Source organism: Stegastes partitus, unplaced genomic scaffold (assembly GCF_000690725.1).
Source record: "Stegastes partitus isolate 25-593 unplaced genomic scaffold, Stegastes_partitus-1.0.2 Scaffold13, whole genome shotgun sequence".
NCBI classification, from domain to species: Eukaryota; Metazoa; Chordata; class Actinopteri; family Pomacentridae; genus Stegastes; species Stegastes partitus.
In genome coordinates, this window is record NW_007577744.1 from 306,256 (window position 1) to 323,513 (window position 17,258).

General features: G+C 40.3%; 3 protein-coding genes across 7 annotated transcripts in view; 2 read left to right on the forward strand and 1 right to left on the reverse strand.

Moving 5' to 3' along the window:
- Positions 1 to 558: 558 nt before the first annotated feature.
- hspb11 (heat shock protein, alpha-crystallin-related, b11) lies at positions 559 to 4,143 on the reverse strand. Of its 2 annotated transcripts, XM_008288466.1 has the most exons (6): positions 4,087 to 4,143; positions 3,444 to 3,515; positions 3,208 to 3,314; positions 1,016 to 1,084; positions 878 to 921; positions 559 to 772 (listed from the first exon to the last, which is right to left on the reverse strand). In XM_008288466.1, exons 1-6 carry the CDS (start codon positions 4,092 to 4,094, stop codon positions 680 to 682), a joined length of 393 nt encoding a protein of 130 aa, XP_008286688.1. In that variant the 5' UTR covers positions 4,095 to 4,143; the 3' UTR covers positions 559 to 679. The 2 variants fall into 2 exon arrangements, with proteins under 2 accessions (XP_008286688.1, XP_008286681.1); XM_008288459.1 differs by lacking the exon at positions 4,087 to 4,143 and having other exon boundaries at positions 3,444 to 3,704.
- smn1 (survival of motor neuron 1, telomeric) lies at positions 3,726 to 7,765 on the forward strand. The gene is made up of 8 exons (XM_008288448.1): positions 3,726 to 3,834; positions 4,259 to 4,330; positions 4,433 to 4,552; positions 4,837 to 5,028; positions 6,072 to 6,251; positions 6,833 to 6,907; positions 7,139 to 7,246; positions 7,536 to 7,765. The coding sequence occupies exons 1-8, from the start codon at positions 3,787 to 3,789 to the stop codon at positions 7,590 to 7,592; spliced, it is 852 nt and encodes a 283-aa protein (XP_008286670.1). The 5' UTR covers positions 3,726 to 3,786; the 3' UTR covers positions 7,593 to 7,765.
- Positions 7,766 to 12,748: 4,983 nt separating this feature from the next.
- The window catches only part of rtkna (rhotekin a), a 56,298-nt gene continuing 51,788 nt past the window's right edge, over positions 12,749 to 17,258 (forward strand). For all 4 annotated transcript variants that reach the window (XM_008288484.1, XM_008288488.1, XM_008288489.1 and 1 more), the window contains exon 1: positions 12,749 to 13,039. In XM_008288484.1, the coding sequence (XP_008286706.1) occupies positions 12,929 to 13,039 (111 nt within the window). In that variant the 5' untranslated portion in view covers positions 12,749 to 12,928. The remainder of the gene's footprint in view (positions 13,040 to 17,258) is intronic.

The following is a 17,258-nucleotide window of genomic DNA, read 5'->3' on the forward strand; positions in this document are numbered from 1 at the left end:
CTCATGGGGAAATGTGTGGGTGGTGGTGCTGTAGGTGGTGGTGGTGGTGGTGGTTGTAGTGGTGGGGGAGAAGCTGTACGGATGCCAATTTAAGTCCCTGCTGCTCAAAATTAGTTAATTAACTCTATCTCTCACACAGAGAGAAACTTCCTTTGTAAGTAATTCTACCATTCATCACAATCCGACTCTTTTATTCTAAAGCTTTGCCAACTATCAGCTTGTGAAATTAGCAGGAACAGTTTAATATGGGATAAAACTAAATAAATGTGAAAATATGTGAATCTATAGCATTGAATAAGCAGAAACAGTCAAATGGGGTTGAAGCAAATTTCTGAATTAGAGGGCAAATTTTAAATAGCACCACAGCTTTCAGGCATATACTTTGTCTGCAACTGCAGCTTCACTGATAAGATTAAGGAGAAAGCATTCACTTTGCTTAGACACACATTAATAGATTTTTCCAAAACCACGTACCTAACATATCCACCAAAGATGCTTTTCAGATTTCAAGTTACCGTTACAGCTATCTACGTCAAACAATTACAGTGTGAGTCTACATCTCTTATCAAAACAGCATATAATTGGATTTATTTATGATTAAAATGATGAAATGATGCCACAAAACATGTATACAGACACATTATAAGGATTTAATTTGCAACAATTACAAATGAGTGCGTCAGTTTTTTACACTCACTCTGTGCACTGAGACAAAGTGATCGTATCCTGAAGTGATGATAAAACGAAGATGGGTTGCACTGCTGCCATTTAGCTGAAAGACAGAAATAAAGACAAGTAGGTTTGTTTGTTTTTTTCTACAAATTCTAATTCTATGCATCCACAGGCTTAACATAAGAGTATTTCCATGTCAACTTACTGAAATAGCATTTGACTGAAGATGTCCCTCAGTGTATTCAAATTCTGCAAGGCAATTAGTTTGTTAATCCCAATTTCAGTTCTCTGGAATTCAAACTTAATGTGCAAACAAAATACTGTAGAAGGGTGTCCCCCTTACCTTTCTCTGTAACAGGCTCAAACTGAGACGCATTTTGTGACATATTCTTTTCTATCTTTAGATGCTTGACTGCAAAAAAAAAGAAACAAAACACAATCAGACATGAAAGACTGAACCAAAAACTCAACACACAAAAACTCAACACAAATATATAAATGTGTGTGTGTGTGTGTGTGTGTGTGTGTGTGTGTGTGTGTGTGTCTGTCCGCGTGTTTTTAGGAAAAACAAAAAGAAAAATGTAAAAAGAAAATAACAATGAGCATGTTACATGGGTCAAATGTGGCAAAACTCCATTTGTATACATTTCTGTGAGTTATGGCTTTCTTCCAACAAACGACAACCAGGTAACATCAAATGATCAGAAATCAGTCTGTGTGAAAACTGCGTTATTCACATGTATAACCAAAGGTTCTGGGAAATAGATGTAGTGGTCTGTGTTTCTATACTGGTTCCCTAATATATAGTTTTGCTTTCTTGTGATTTCTAACACTACTTTCTAAAGAGATTTCTATAAATATCAGAAAACTTATTGTGGACTTAATCTGAACTTAAGATTTGGTTTAAAAAAAAATGTTGTGTTCATGGTGATTCATTTTGAAACACAAGACATGGCAAAGTAAAAAGAAGGTGAGAAAACAGCTGATTGCATGTATCTGTCCTTCTGTTTTAGACTGTGCTAAATTCTAAGTTGTCGTTTAACTCTGTGTATTTGTGTGATGTCAAAAACTACCTCATTGTCAGATTCATTTCATACCTTAGAACGTGTCATTTCCCCTGCATATTAACAAAGAGCCAACTGTTAATTAATGTTAAATTGAATGTTGGCTGGGGGGGATTTACACAGATACTAATAAGATATTCAAAATCTGTGTCTATTTCAGAATCTATGTCAAAATGTGTTTAAATATATAGTCTACTTATGGTATCTTGTGAACTTTAAAGCACATACTTCAGAAAGTAATTCTTTGCTTGAGTTGTCAGACAAATCTGATAGAACTGTCAGATGTTAGCTGATGACTATTGCAGAGTTTGACCATTTCTTTAACTCTTCTAACCTCATAGTAACACTGAACAATGACGGGCTCCACTAAGCAACTGATGGGAGATCTGAAAATGAAGCTCTGTGGCAGGGGAAGGCATGGGGAGGATATTAAAATGATATCAAAGTGCTTCCAGTTTCTAATATCAACTCTCACTAATGTCATTAAGAAAAGGGCAGTTAAGGGGAACTGTTGAAGTCAATGAACAAATTGGAAGACTAAAGGAACTTTCAGATGTAACTACATATTTGATGGATAGAAATACAATGCCCACTCTCCCTATGACTGAAAAAGAACCGCAGGAATGTTTAGCTGACATAGGAGTGGCGGTGCACTGCCCCACCTGACACCACTGATGCACAACAGTGTCCTCATGGTAAAGTCATCAGAAGGAACTCTGTCTTATGTGCAACCTCATCACAAAAATCAATGCCTGACATATGCAAAGCAACATCTGAATAAGCCAGACTAATTTGTAAACAAGTGCTGAGGACAGATGAAGCTAAAAATGAGCTCTCTGGCAACAATCACAAAGAGGTATGCTCGAAAAAAAAAAGGAGCAACATTTGATGAAAAGAACACCTTGCCAGCTGTTAAGCATGGGGGCGGAAATATTATGCTTTGGCGTTGTGTGGCAGCCAGTGGCAGGGGAAACACTGCTTAGATTGAGGGAAGAATGGATTAACATAAATATCAGCAATTTCTGGATGCAAATCTCATGTTGTGAGTCAAGAAACTAAAACTGAAAAGAGGTTGGATTCTAAAACAGGTCTGTAATCCAAAGCTTATGTTAAAAATCCCCCATGAGCTACTTCAAAGAGCACAAGCTGAAGTTTTGGGAATGGCCTTCAAATGCAGTCGCCTGACCTGAACATCAGTGAAGATCTGTGGGTCGATATTAAATATGCCGTGAGTGCAAGACAACCTAGAGATATTTCAGATCAGATCTGCAAGAAAAGGGGGGTGAGAACTCAACAAAGTGGGTGTGCAGGCTGTGAAATCATAAATAGTAGTGCAACAGCATTTTAACAAACTCTCATTTTGTGTATGTTTGCTTCAGGAGTTGTAACTACTTCTTCAAGCTTCGATAAACGAAATACGTTTGCCCAGGGCTGCCTACATCTTAGTAAAACTGTATGTATCACCGTATACCATTGTAGCTGTCCACTGTCACAGCAGCAATCGTGGTGGGTTCAGCAAAGCGAATGACAAACTCTTGGGGAAACATCCCGGTGGACATCCAAAACGTCTTCGTGTTTCTGGGTGAAAGGGACAAACACACGGCAAAAATAAGCCTCGGGTGTTGAGCAGTAAACGATCCCCTGAATTTAAGTTTCCTTACAGACACGCATTGTTAACAAAACCATCATTTCAGCGTCAATACTCACCCGTCAATGATGTTTTCTGGCGGGTGGTTCTCATCACTGGATGCAGCGAGGACAACTTTTGCACCCAAAGAACTTGGAGAGGACTCAATCATCATAAGCAGCTCACACAACAAAGCCTGTGGTCTTCGGCGATGTTTGGTGGAAAAAAATGACCGCAGTTTCGACGGTAATACGCAACAATTCTTCTGTGCAGAGGTCTTGGAGAAATATAGTCGATTTTTAGCTATAACCGTTGCCAAGCCAACCACAGCGTCGCGGGATTTATACGTCACAACGTCCGACGCACGTTGTTTGTCACTTGTTTGGGCATTAGCAGTTAGCACTGAATTCAACAAATCTTCACATGGCGAATGGATGTAAAGACGTGCTTTTTACACGCGGAACTGGACAGGTGAGTTACAGTACACTTCTAAGTATAAGACGACAATACATGTGAACCTTTTTAAGGTCGTTATAGATTCGGTTGAGATAACGAGCTATTAAGCTAAGCTACAAACCAACGTTGACTTCGGCTAAATTGGATAACAAAGAGGAAATAACAGCAAAGCATGGCACGAGAACTAAACAGTATTGGCTTATTTTAAAGCAAAGTCGTGGGCACGCATCACGAGAAGCTGCATAAAGATGGTGCTTCTAGACTTACTGTAGCATCCTTGGCACCGTACAGTGAAAGTAAAGGTATACAGGTCAGGAAGTAAGGAGCTCTGTGTAATTACCCGAGTCCGCAGTCTATTAGCATCTTCTCTGGCTTGTACGTTGAATGAGAACGGGTGTTTGAAAGCATACAGAGGCTGTAAATTTGTTCTCTTTTTCAGAGTGACGATTCGGACATATGGGATGACACAGCACTGATAAAGGCTTATGACAAAGCAGTTGCATCGTTCAAGGTAAAAAAAAATTAAACAAAAAAATGAGTGCTTTGCAGTGTAATGTGTCTGTGAAATGTTGATGCCCGCCTCTGAAGCCTCTGCTCTTACTTTGTGTACCAGACTGCCCTGAAGGGAGAAGATGAGAAGCAAGCCTCCAAGAAAAACCAACCAGGAAAAAAACGCAAGAACAACAAGAAGAACCAGAGCAGGAAAAGAACCAATGCACCATCAGATAAAGAGGTGAGGAATTGCAACTACTAACGTAGATTGATTTACATGAAGGAAGTGTGACTTTATTAGTTTTCAACTTTAGTGGCAGCTTTGATGTCAACTTCATCGATGTAAAGGACACATTTACATAGATCAGTTGAGGTAATGTGTTGCACAACACATTTCAATGATCTAATTTAGTGTTCATTCGTTCTATTGGTAGTTCTGGGTGTAGTTTAATCAAGATGAAGAAAAAAAAAACAATACAACATGGTTACGCTTTGATTTTAAGTCCAGTTTATGTTGTGTCACAGTGGCAGGTGGGGGACTCGTGCTGTGCATACTGGTCAGAGGACAGCCAGCTATATCCAGCCACCATCTCCTCCATCGATGAGAGGAGGGGCACTTGTATAGTTGTTTATTCCGGCTATGGCAACGAGGAGGAGCAGAAACTCGAAGACCTGCTGTCGGAGATCTCTGAGGGTGATGAGGAATCAAATACCAAGGTAAAGCAAATAAATTCAGTAATTTGTTTTGTTCTAGTAATTTTATTTTTGCATTTTTTTGCCTTGTGTATTTAACAGGTTAACGGTGATGTCTCTTGAGTCAGTTTTTCTTTGATGGTTTACTTTAATTATTCCCCTGTGCTGAGTTAAGAAGGTATGATGTCATATTCAAACAGTAGATTTTAATATTATGACAGAAATTTCTTGCTGTGAAAGTTAGGTTTTGCTGTCAGTCAGAATCAGCGATACAGGGCCCTTTTTCAGACTGAACATTTACATTTTTATTACTGATAAACCCCTCTCATACATGGACTTTAGTTTATAGATAGGTCAGTCACTTTACATTTTGATATTTGTGGTACCATCCATACAGACTTTGAGTGACGCTACAGTATTCACAGTGAATAGAACGTACAGTTAATTGCATTTGGCCGACTCAAATCTGATCATTTTTCTGTAACCTTTTTCAATGGAGGAATAGAGAATTATTCCCTGATGCAGTTTGCACAAAGTTATGTCTTGTTTTCGGCAAATGTCCACAAAGTGAGTGTCAAATGAACACCAGATGAGTCAAATGGGATTCAAAAATAGACAATTTATGACATACTTTTTTCCAAAAACTTAATCGTGTCTATTTTTATTTGGCCACTGTAGGAATATAATGGTGGAAAGTTATTGACAGATGAGGTCAGCTGAGACAAAATGAGGTAAACGTCAATTAGAGAACGTAATCTTTATCAGATAATAACTCTTGGAAATCAGTGACTGGGATAAATTGCTGTCTCACAGTTTAATCAAGCTAAGGATTAGGTTGTAATTAGTAAAGCTTGTGCATCCAGTGTGGAGTCTAAATCAATTTGACGATAGATAACTTGTTTTTTCTTCAGCTTTTGTGTGCACCGTTTTCATTTTTCTTTTTTTGTAATTTTTTTTCATTGCTTCCAAAAATAAATTCAATATTTCTAGAATTTCTCAGTGTTTTGTCACTGTCATATACAACATAGGAAATTAAGGCTACAGCTTTATGTCTCCGCAATCTGTAGGTAAATGAGGCAGAATCATCAACAGAGGAGAGTGACCGGTCCACCACACCAAACCAACACAAATATCAGCCACACAGTAAAGGCCAAAGACCCAAGACTCCAAGAGAACCACCTCCTGTGTGGGCTACTGGTTTCCCTCCGTGTCCCCCAGGCCCACCTCCAATGCATACTTTCAGACAGGTAAGAAAAGACTCCTTAGCAACCGCTTTCCTCTTAAAAATAAATCTTGTAATACGCTATTTTCATACATTTTATAAATTAGAATTTCTAAATTCGAGAATAATTCAACTTAGACTTTTTTAAAATCTGTGTGAAGTTTGGCTCTTTGCTAGATTCAGTAAAATAAAACGCAAACAATAAAGCCTTTACAAATTTAACAATAAAAATGGAATATAAAGAACAACCTTTCAGAGTTGGCATTTATCACAGAGGTGTTGGATTGCATTGCAATACATTTAACTGGCAGTTATCTTAATAGGTCTACACTCTGTATTGATGTAACTCTGTAAAGCAGTCGAAAGAGGAACAAAAACAATATTTTAAAAAATAGATATTTTATCTCAGACCTTGCATATGATATATGTGGAATTTATAGTGATTGCAGGAACTGAAAATCCCCAAACTGTGCTTTTATTTCAGGTAAATTTCACTGAGGACTGAAGATTGTTGTTTTTAAGCCTCCTTTTTAATGCAAACCAATCTTGGGTGCTTTTTTAAAAAACTGAGATCACAATGTGTTGATTTTTTGTGTCTCCTGCCAGGGGGGAAGCAGGCGATCCGGTGGTCATGGACCTGTACCTCCTTCCTGGCCTCCCATGATGCCATTTGGACCACCAGTGAGTGGAAATAAATCTTCACACTAATGATTACAAATGCAAAAGCTACAGCAGACACTGTTTTATTTGGGCAATGGGCTCTGCAGTCTGCTTCTAGAAAGGGGACATTTACTCATCCAGCTGGTAAATTGCTAAACAACTAGATGTAGGGTGTTGGTGATCGACAACAAACATCATCAGTCTCCAGCTTCTGCATGCTGATCACACTCGCTGTTGATGTTTCTGCCTTAGATGATTCCTCCACCTCCACCAATGAGCCCTGACATGGTGGATGACGAAGCCTTGGGCAGCGTGCTCCTCTCCTGGTACATGAGTGGATATCACACAGGATACTACCTGGTATGTGCACTGAGGCGAGTTGGCTTGTGCTGGGCTAGAAAAGGGATTTTACAGCTTTTATTTTCAGATTCAGACTCTTACATTCTTTAGTAAAAGGCAGTGGGTGTTTGTGGTAATCTTGATACTTTTTTTTTTTTTCTTTGCCTTTTTGGTAAAGTTGCTCCATTTTTGCTTTTATGCCTCTTAGGAAGAAAAATCTCTTTATCAGCTTCATCGGTATGTGTGGAAATCCTTGATTTTTAAAAGAGGAGTTATATTCACATCATATTCTTTTTTTTTTTTTTTGTAGGGGTTGAAACAAGGACGCAAAGAAGCTGCCAATTGGACAAAACTGCACCACAAATGAAATGATCAATCCGAGATGTACTGTTGAGTTTCCTGTAGTGTCACATTCAGCAGCAGCCTGTTGTGTCTGATATGTGTCCTTCTTGTTTCTAACTGTTCATTTCACGTCATGGAAGGGAGTTTTGTATTCTTTGTAAATAGATGAAATAAAGGCTATCAGATCAGAGTTGCTAATTGGCTTGATATTTTCTTTTTATTTCACCAGACAGTGTTATACAATTATCATTCATTGTACAGTAGATGTGTGTAATTAGACCCACTTCTTTCCGTCAGTGGAAATCTATTTTTCCTATTTATTTTACAAATTGGCAAAAAAAAAAAAAAAGAAGAGGAAAGCATTTACTGGGGATTACTCTTGTTTGTGGATGTGACAGACCCAATGACGTGTGATTGTAATGGCAAATACTGTCCAGCAGAAGTCAGACTAGTGTAATGTATTAACATTATAGGAAAATGTGGCATGAATACATAATAGACTGGTATTTAAACCCAAACAAAATCACAGCCATATTGTGGTGCACTCTCCACTTCTATTCCTGTGTATACTGCACCCTTGTGACTCTTGGCATGCTAAGAATTTGATTGCAAGTGAGACCTGAGTCCCGTCTTGGTCCCTACGGTGCTTTCCACGCAGTTAATTCAGAGAATCTTTCCACTATATGCCTTGCATTCAAGCTCTCCGTTTTCCCCGAGGTGTTCCCTCGTCTACCACCCAATATAGGATCGCATCCATCATAATGTTTTTCAACTCTTATCAGATGGGTGCATATTTCAGGTTGATGGTAGGCATGGTTTCAGCTTCAGACAGTATGACGCATTGAACCAGCTGCGCAGATAAAGATTGATTCTTAAACAAAATCACCGCGACATTACGATCATTGAAAGATCGTTTGTCTTGATGTCTTTTGCACTTGACAAATTCAACCTTCAAACCAAACCTTTACTCTCACTGAGAAGGATTTAGAAGGTCAAAAAGAAAATATGATGATTTTTTTATTATTATTATTTGAGAAAAGGCAGTTAAATTTCATTACTTCGTGTGGCAGCACATGGGGTTTATGACTTTCTTGGCTCTGATATATTGTGCAATGATAACTTGGGGTCTACTTACCACTTATTATTTTTTCTCCATGTCCTGAAAACTGACGCAGGAATGTTTGAGGTTTAATAGTGTAAGAACAGAGGAGGAAGTAGGGCAATGGTTGCAGATGCAGTATGCAAGTTTATATTTAGGAGTATAGAAAACCACATGTAATTACAGTGGGAACAGCCACAATCATTCTGCTGAGCCTGTAGTGCTTTCATTCCATGAAAGGGAAGCAAACAGATTTCCCGTATTCCCTATGCTAGCGATTTGCTGCCTGCGTACTCCCACTCCTCAGGTTTTAAACTGGTGGGCAATTGATCATACGATATATATGTTTGTGTGAGAGAGTGAGTGAGAGAGAGAAACAGAATAGGGTTTTGTGGTTGGATGTAACAGCATGATTGTCTCCTGTTTTTTATGCCATGTGATCTTCCTTCAGTTGCTCCACAGCCGTTGCTTTCTGAGTGAAGAGCGGCCCCTTTGTTTGTGCACTGACTGTGGTCGGCATTTTATAGCCCACTGTGACTGCCAGTGTTTACTGCTGTATTTGATTTCACTGTAGCAGTCACTTTTGTTTTTGCTGTTTTGTGTATATGTGTGTGGGCAAAGGAGGGAAAACAGGAGAAGAAAGCGGGACGGTAACAGGAGAAAATGTAGTTTGTGGGATTTACAAATAGAATATGCACTATAAACGAGGGGTGATAAACCAGCCCCTATCTTTTCCCCACAGACGGGTTTAAAATCTGCCACGGCAAAGCCTGCACATAAGCCCATTGCTTGCCTGACTCTGCAGCAAACTGAGCTGCCCAAAGGGCTCAGTGGAGCCCAGCGAGGAGTTAAAAGGGGGTCAGACCTAGCTTGGGAAAGCACTGCTCCCCTCTGTGACTGTCTACCCCCTACTGACCAGAGCGGCATGAGGCGTGTAAACATAATCTGCATTTCACATAGTCCCTTCTAGGAAACAGACAGACATCCAAGTGAGATCACATTGCTGCATGAGTTACAGCGCCTTCAGCTATTTACTCAAGCCCCGACATCAACAAACATCCTGCTTTTAAATAAGAGACTTGGGGGGATATTAGAGAAACAGGGGCTGTGCAAAACGCTGGGCTTTTTTCTACAGAGCACCAAACACTCACTGCAGACACTGTTACATGTCGAAAATTGTGGTGCAAAAACCATTAGCCCCAACCCAGAAGATCAAGTGTTTACTGGCAGAGGAAAATATACATTTGGACTGTCAAGCAAATTGCAGATTTAAACTGTTTGTGAGATCTGTTTCACAGACGGCACAGTGCACCAACCTGTTGACTAACCTGACTGAAACACAGCATTTGGAATTCAGCACCAGTTGTACCTTTATTATTTTCAGAGAAGGGGAAAAAAAAATATGTGCAAACAGTATCTAAATTCAGATTCTATGATTGGCAGACAAATTACTGTTTCCAGACTGTTTCTGATTCAGACAAAACAAACAAAGAAAATGCCATCAAAACATGATACCATGATGCCAGACTGAATTTTCAGAGTTAATTGCCCATTCGATATTAAAGCAGTTATCTTGTAAATAGTAGGAAAAATCACAGTGAACAATGGCTCGCACTTACACACACACACACTGATAAAGACTTTATTTCAATGCAGGGATTTTCAGGTTTAACAAGCTGAAAAGCCTTAGGCGTTTTAACTTATCTATGGCTCTCGGATATCTCAGATTTTTCTTTTCTCTTGTGGATGGTATCAGGTGACTCAGTCAGCCAGAGTTTGAGTTACACCGTTGCTGAGAATGTATAAAACAGATAAGTGAATAAACAGCAGCTCTGTTGCCACTATAAAAAAAAAGTAATATCAAATCTGAACTGCCCAAGGTATTACAAAAAAGGAGGGACAGAGGAATGAGTTTCAGACAAGATGTACAAAATATGAGGTAGATTCACCAAACAAACAGTTCAAAGCTCTGACGGTCTTGAGGTGAATGTGAGCTACAATAAGCAGGGTTGTGATATCACCCTCGGCCACAGAAGCTGACCTCTCTCTTTCTGTTTCTGGACGTGACCCCTCTGTCAGTCCTCGATCACCTTCTGACCTCTCAGAATTCCACTCACAGCAGGTTCAGAAAAGTCCTTGGTATCGCCGCAGATTATGATTCACATTCCTGCTGGATCTTCATGGTCTGTTTGCAGGTACTCATAAATATGTTGTACAATAAAAGTAAAGCCCATATCCCCCATCTTTACTGCCCCCTAAACAGGCTGCATTATTGGTATTAAGGAAATAAGAATTCTCAGAGACCAAAGAGGAGTAAATAATGACTGTTTAATACATAATGTACTTATCCTCTTTATGTGAGAGGCTATAGGAGCCATGTGCTGTTTATCTCATCAAAGCTGGACTCGCTGGTGAACCCATCACTAAAGCAAACATCACTGGCCTAAAGGCACGGTGTTATAGTCAGAACATCAAGCTGCCCAACAATAAATGTAACTATTTTTGTTGAGTGCAGTGAAACAGTGTCACAAATGGCATCTGTTGTAATGTGTTAATCTTCTATCTGTAAATTAGGATCTTTTTTTGTACAAAGTTCTATGAGAGCACAGATTTAAGTTTGCAGGTTTAATTATTACAGAGAACATTGTGCTATAGCATGGGGTGAAGTTCGCACTGAATTCATTTAAGAGAAACTTTAATACCAAGAAGGCTGTCAAGAATGGACTGCCTGTAGTGACAAAATGCATCAGCCCTTCCAACTAGAATTAGTTTTGTTCTAAAAAAGTTCTGAGAAAGTTTTGCAAAGTTCCATTAATGTTTTCAGAGTGACGTTTTATTTTAGTTCATAGAATGTTCTTCAGGGAAATTTTCCATAACCTCTTAAGACCTGAGCTCTTGTTTGATATGCATTTTATTTTATTTTTTAAATTTCTATTTGCTATGTGATCTGAACACATAGCAAAGAGAATACAAAATATAAAGAAAATAAAAATATATATTTTAAAATATTTAAAATGTGTAAGAAAAATAAAATAAATAAAAAATAATCATAAATAAGCTTTAAAAAAATTAACTGCTGTGGTAAAATAACCCAAAATGTGATGTCCACGCATGTGGATGCCAGGTCTTAAGAGGTTAACTGTTTTCGGACAGTTGCACTGAGAACATCCTTACTTTGTTGTGTAACATTGTGGGAACGTTTGCAATATTGCAACTATTGCAATATTCTGCTTTAATATGTCACATTATATGAGCTTTTTTTAAAAAAAAAACAAAACAAAAAAAAACAACCTTGTCCTTTAAGGCCCAGAGAGCATCTTCAAAACATCTTTTGAATGTTGGTTCTTCTTCTTCTTCTTTTTCAATTTATCATCTAACACTATCTGGCAACAACTTCCAAACATCCTCTGAATGTTAAACACTTGTGTTCACTTTTACCTTCATAGGAACATTACTTGAAACGAGAAATATCATGTAAACGTTCTTTGAACATCAGAACAAAAACGTTGTCTTTGTAACATGATTAGAACTTGTAGGTAATGTTAACCAGTGTGGTGAGAACATTCCTGGCTTACAGGGCTATTTGGACTGAAGCCTTGTTTCACTGTTTTTTTGGGGCTTTCTATTTTTATTTTTATTTTTGTTTATGATGGTTAGAGATTGTAAATATTTTTGCATATTCTGAATTCATCTGCAAATTATCGCGAAACCACTGGTGTCGTGGCCAAATACGCACATGTGGGTTTTACGCGTAATTCATCCCTGCTGAATGACTTGCATAAAAAAAAGGCCTTCAAAAGGCATTTGAGATATTGCAATAGTAAATCTCTGCCATTCATCACCGGTAGAGGTCTCCGGATACAGGACAGGCCAAAGTTATAGGTCTCAGCTGCAGCACATGGGGTGTCACCGTGTCACTGCTGGGCGCATGCGGGCCAGTGTTTGGGAAAATGAAAAGTCAGCTGTGAAGTGAAGGAAGAGCCTGTAAATCTTGTGTTTTTTTCTCCTCTCTCTCTCTCTCCCTCCCGCGAGTGGACTTGCTCCGGTCTCTGCTCCCACTTCAGAAGGGAAGTCCTCTGTTTCATGCCGGGTTTGCCTAAATCTCTTGGGGAGTTTACGCCGGGTGGGGTGGGTGGGGGGAGACGCTTTGTGCCACCTGGAAGTTTTTCGAAGCGGTTCCTTTTCCTTTTTTACGCACGGTCTAAAGTTCAAGAAGTAGCACGGAATAGACTATCTGTGAAGTTGCCAGTAAAGCAGAGGCGATGTTTTGCCGAAATCAAACAGCGAGAGCGACCGTCGCCCGCGGCTCTGCCCTTGAAATGGAGATACGGCGAGGGAAGTTCAGAAAGAGCGTTTTCCTGGACACATCACAGGTAGAGTCTGATTGTGCGCCAGTTATCACCACCGTCTCACACAAACACACACAGTAAAGGAGGGGGGGTCTCTGTTTACAGCTCTGACTGATGTGTCTTCCTCTGCTAACTTATTTGGCACACTTTTTAATCTTGTTCTGAAGGCGACTATGTTTTCTGTTTTGCTCTGCACGACATTTAATTAAATTGCACCGGAGAGCTGTGTTGAATTAATGCTCTTAATTGCAGCGTCTCCAAACCACTTTACTCCAAACAACAAAACAATAATATTCCCACACAGACCTGAAACATCCTTAGTGGCTTGACAGCAACTTAAATATTCTTTATGCTGTGTTCCTTCACATTTTTCTGTTATGATGCTGCTTCCTTAAGATGGTTATTGACTGATATTTGTCTTTCATTATGTCCCATTTGAATATTATTAAATGCGTCTTCCCTCCAGACATACAGCCTTTCTTTTACCTTTCCTTTGAATAACTTTGCAAAGTTTCAAAACACATGGATTTCCAACCCACCGGCTGGATCGCTTGTGTTTCTTTTAACTGCTTCAGTTTGTGGACAGTCAGCCGCAAGGGAATAGTTCAAAAAAGACTGCACCCCCCCCAAAAAAAAAGTTGAGAACTGGGTCAAAGCCGTAGTCTGTGTATCCCCCTCTCAGCTGTTTATCACTGGATTAATCCTGATATTCATCTTGCATGTTTTCCTCTTCCTCTCTGTCAACATCTGCTTCATATTAGCCACTGTTTGTCGGCGGAGCAGACAGCCTCAGAAGTGACTTCCAATCTAACCTCTAATTATTTTTTACTCACGGTCCACTTTGAATACTGTTTTGATGGAAAGTCCTCCCTTCACCATTCTTCTCCTTCCTTTCACTGTCTCTTCCCACCACGCAAACCTGCCTGCGAGGCCTCATCAGCTTGCATATTAACTTCCATTTTAGAGCGCTGCTAAGTTGCTTAAACATGTTCTTGTTTTGTTTTTGTGCGTTAAAAGAATTCAAAATCACATCGCTGGAGATGTTGTGGAAGTTCAGCGAGGGATTTTTGTTTTCCCAGACAGAAGTAAGAGTTGTGAATGTGTGGAAGAGAGTGTGAGGGAGACTCAATTGTAAGAGGATACTTAAGGAATGTTAATGGTGCAATATAGCAAAAAAAAAAGAAAGAGGGAAAGGCAGGGTATTGATTCTGTCTCTCCTCCCCTCCCTCCCTGAATCTCTCCCCCGGTTTTTCACCCAGTCCACGCGCGTGTGTGCAGGCACAAACATTGTCAGTTTATGTCGACCAGTTGTTTATAATTCATGTCACAGGAAAACATTGCTGACCCTTGGGAGGTCAGACACACTCCATCGTATCGATCTGCAGTCAGAATTACTCTGATCGGGTGTCTGAGCCACGAGAGTTCATTTCTGACACACCATCTCGTGCAGGCCAATAACACATGACGCTTGATGGAGGTGCTGTTGTGTTAATGTGGTTAAGTCTCAGACCGGAGGGAGTGATCTCATGTTTTCAGGTTTATTTTTAAGAGCATGTGATCACATGAATCTCAACGGTGTGAACAATTTATTTCTTTTCTCAGAGGCACTGAGATGAGCATGTGGTCTCTCTGTGGGGCAGTGCAGGAATTTATTACCCCTCTTACATAATAATCATTTATGTATTTGTTTTGCTGGCAGGGTTGGCTGAGGGTCAGGGTATACACAGTTTTGTTCTGTTGAATCTTGTGGGGAATGAAATCAGAAAGAGATGACGGACAAAGAAGATTCTGAACTGTCACATTAATATTTAAATCACGATTCATGGATATTCCACCCCTAACTCGTATAACTTCCCCCTGTTTGGTCTCTGTGTTAGTTATTTATCAGGGTAAAGACTTCCCTTCTTTTCACAACAACAACAATCATTGCTTCCTTAACTCTGTAATCTGCTCTCCGCTGGTTCTCATACAAGATTAATTTGTGTCTCTGCCTTTGTTGCCCATGCTAATGATCCTCTTTCAGAGACTGAGACTTTCCTCCGGCTCTGTGTGTTAGGGCTCTCTCAATGCCACCGTGGAACCGGTCTGTGGCATTTCAATGAAGCTGTGTGAAAGCAGCCTGTTTTCACCGTGCCAGGGAATATCACGTTCGTGTGTGTTTGCCAGCGTTTGAGCCTCTTATGTAAATGTGTGCATGTGAAGGTGTCTTGTCTGGAATTTCTCTGTCAGCGACATGTTATCAGCAAAAAGAGACACACAGTTTAGGATTCTACCCTGCACGCTCCAGTTGTCAAATCTGGACTCGTGTGTTCGACAGCATTCACGGCAGAGAACCATGTTTATTGAATACGATTATGAATTTAGCATTTAATACATATTTCTTTCCTGTTAAATAAACACTTGTAGCATCTTTTAAATGGGGTAAAAATGACTAAAAGATGCATTCACCACTCACTTACATAATGAGTGTGTGCTGTTGGGCCTGAGGGCAAATAAGCCTAAGAACATGATTTTATAAAACCCGATTTCTGCTAATATTAGTGTCGAGACTGCAGCAAAAGGCTTTGGGGATTTCTGCAAACTGTTTCTGTAAGTGCAGCTATCGGTTATATAAACAAAAGATAGTAGTGTTTAAAATACTGCCAGGTCTCCGGATTGACATTCAGACATATTCCATAGATGCCAAGTTATTGCTTTTGTGTGAATATTATTCAAGTGTGTGTATTATTGAGAGAAAAAAAAAAAAGAAGTCCTGCCAGTCTGCCTTGCTGTGTTTTCACTCTATGTCCTCTGAGGTCCAGTGTGGAATCATTCTGCTGTGTGCATATCACAAATTGACAGGGTAATATGGTCAGAGAACGGAAGAATGAGACACCGAGGGAGCGGCGACACTATCAGGCAGCATTTGTCCAGATATCCATTCTGCAGCCGTCTTGTCGATCCTTCGCATGCTGCTCTCAGTGGGGGCAGAGAACACATCTGCTTTCTACATCCCTCCGCTCTGATCCACAAGGCCACCAGCGAGACTCTGCACTCTGTACACAGTCTCCGTCCTCACCAGCTCTGCTGTTTCAGCTGAAGCCACCCAGGCATGCAGTGGGAGCCCAGGATAGTGCAGTTATTATTATGGAGGTGGGGATGGAATGTCCTCTATTTCAATTCTCCGACTTCTTGTTGTGTTTATCTCAAGGATGGCCCACACTGGTCCTCACCGCTGTGGCTACCTCCAGCTGTAGAGGGCGAGGAAGTGGTTAGGTGTGTGCGAGGACACACCCATCCACCCACGCTGTTTCCCAGCCTGCAGGAGTCTATGGCAAGGTCTGGGAGTCTGCCATTTGTGTCGAGTTAAAGCTTTAACAGCTTTGGGCTGCGGTTTGGTTGGCTTTGGTGCTATGCCCTTCTCCACCCAGTAGATCCACACACTCTCACCAGTAAATATCCAAACTGAACATAGTCGCGGCTTTAGTGAAATTTTGGATACTATCGGCGTTCCCTTTGGTCAGGATATATTTACCCAGCCTCAAAAAAAAATGTTGGTTATAAATTTTGATAATGCGATGCAGCATTTTCTTATCAGAACCTGTTTCAGTGAGGGGAGATTACTTGTTTTTTCATCTTTTTCTATATTTTCAACTTTCATGGATGAGGAATATTTCTGCTTTTATCAACGGAAGCTGATGCATCCTGGTGTTATTTGTCCCATGTTAGAGATATTGTCTAACCAATATGTTTTCTCCAGATGCTTCGATGTATGGTTTATAGTTCACAGAGGCAGCCCCAGCACTGCAAGCGGCCTCATGTTCAGCAGCTTCTCAGTGTGGCTTCTGCTGGTGTTTAATGTGGCCTGGCAGAACACTGTAATGATCTAAGGCTGTTCATGGAAGCAAATCTCTCTCTCACAACGCCAGCGAGGTCATATAAATGTTGTCAGGGCAACACTTTTGCCAGCAAAGACCAAGCACCTCCAACCATGAACCCACCGAGTAAAGATTCGCTTTCAAGGAATGCTAAAACTTCCCCTGAGTCTCACATTTAGGGAAGCTCTATGTACTCAGAAAACAATGGTCCGTCGCTGCTCTGCGGCCCAAAACCAAGCACTGTTGAGAGGCATGAAATGCCAGAGAAAGGGGCTTGGAGGCCTGAGGCTTCGAAAGAGTGGATGCACTCTACTTTCTTGATTTCTGGAACAACTGCAGTGTTGAAGTTGCCAAGACTGGCCTACATAGAGTTGTGTGTGTGCGCG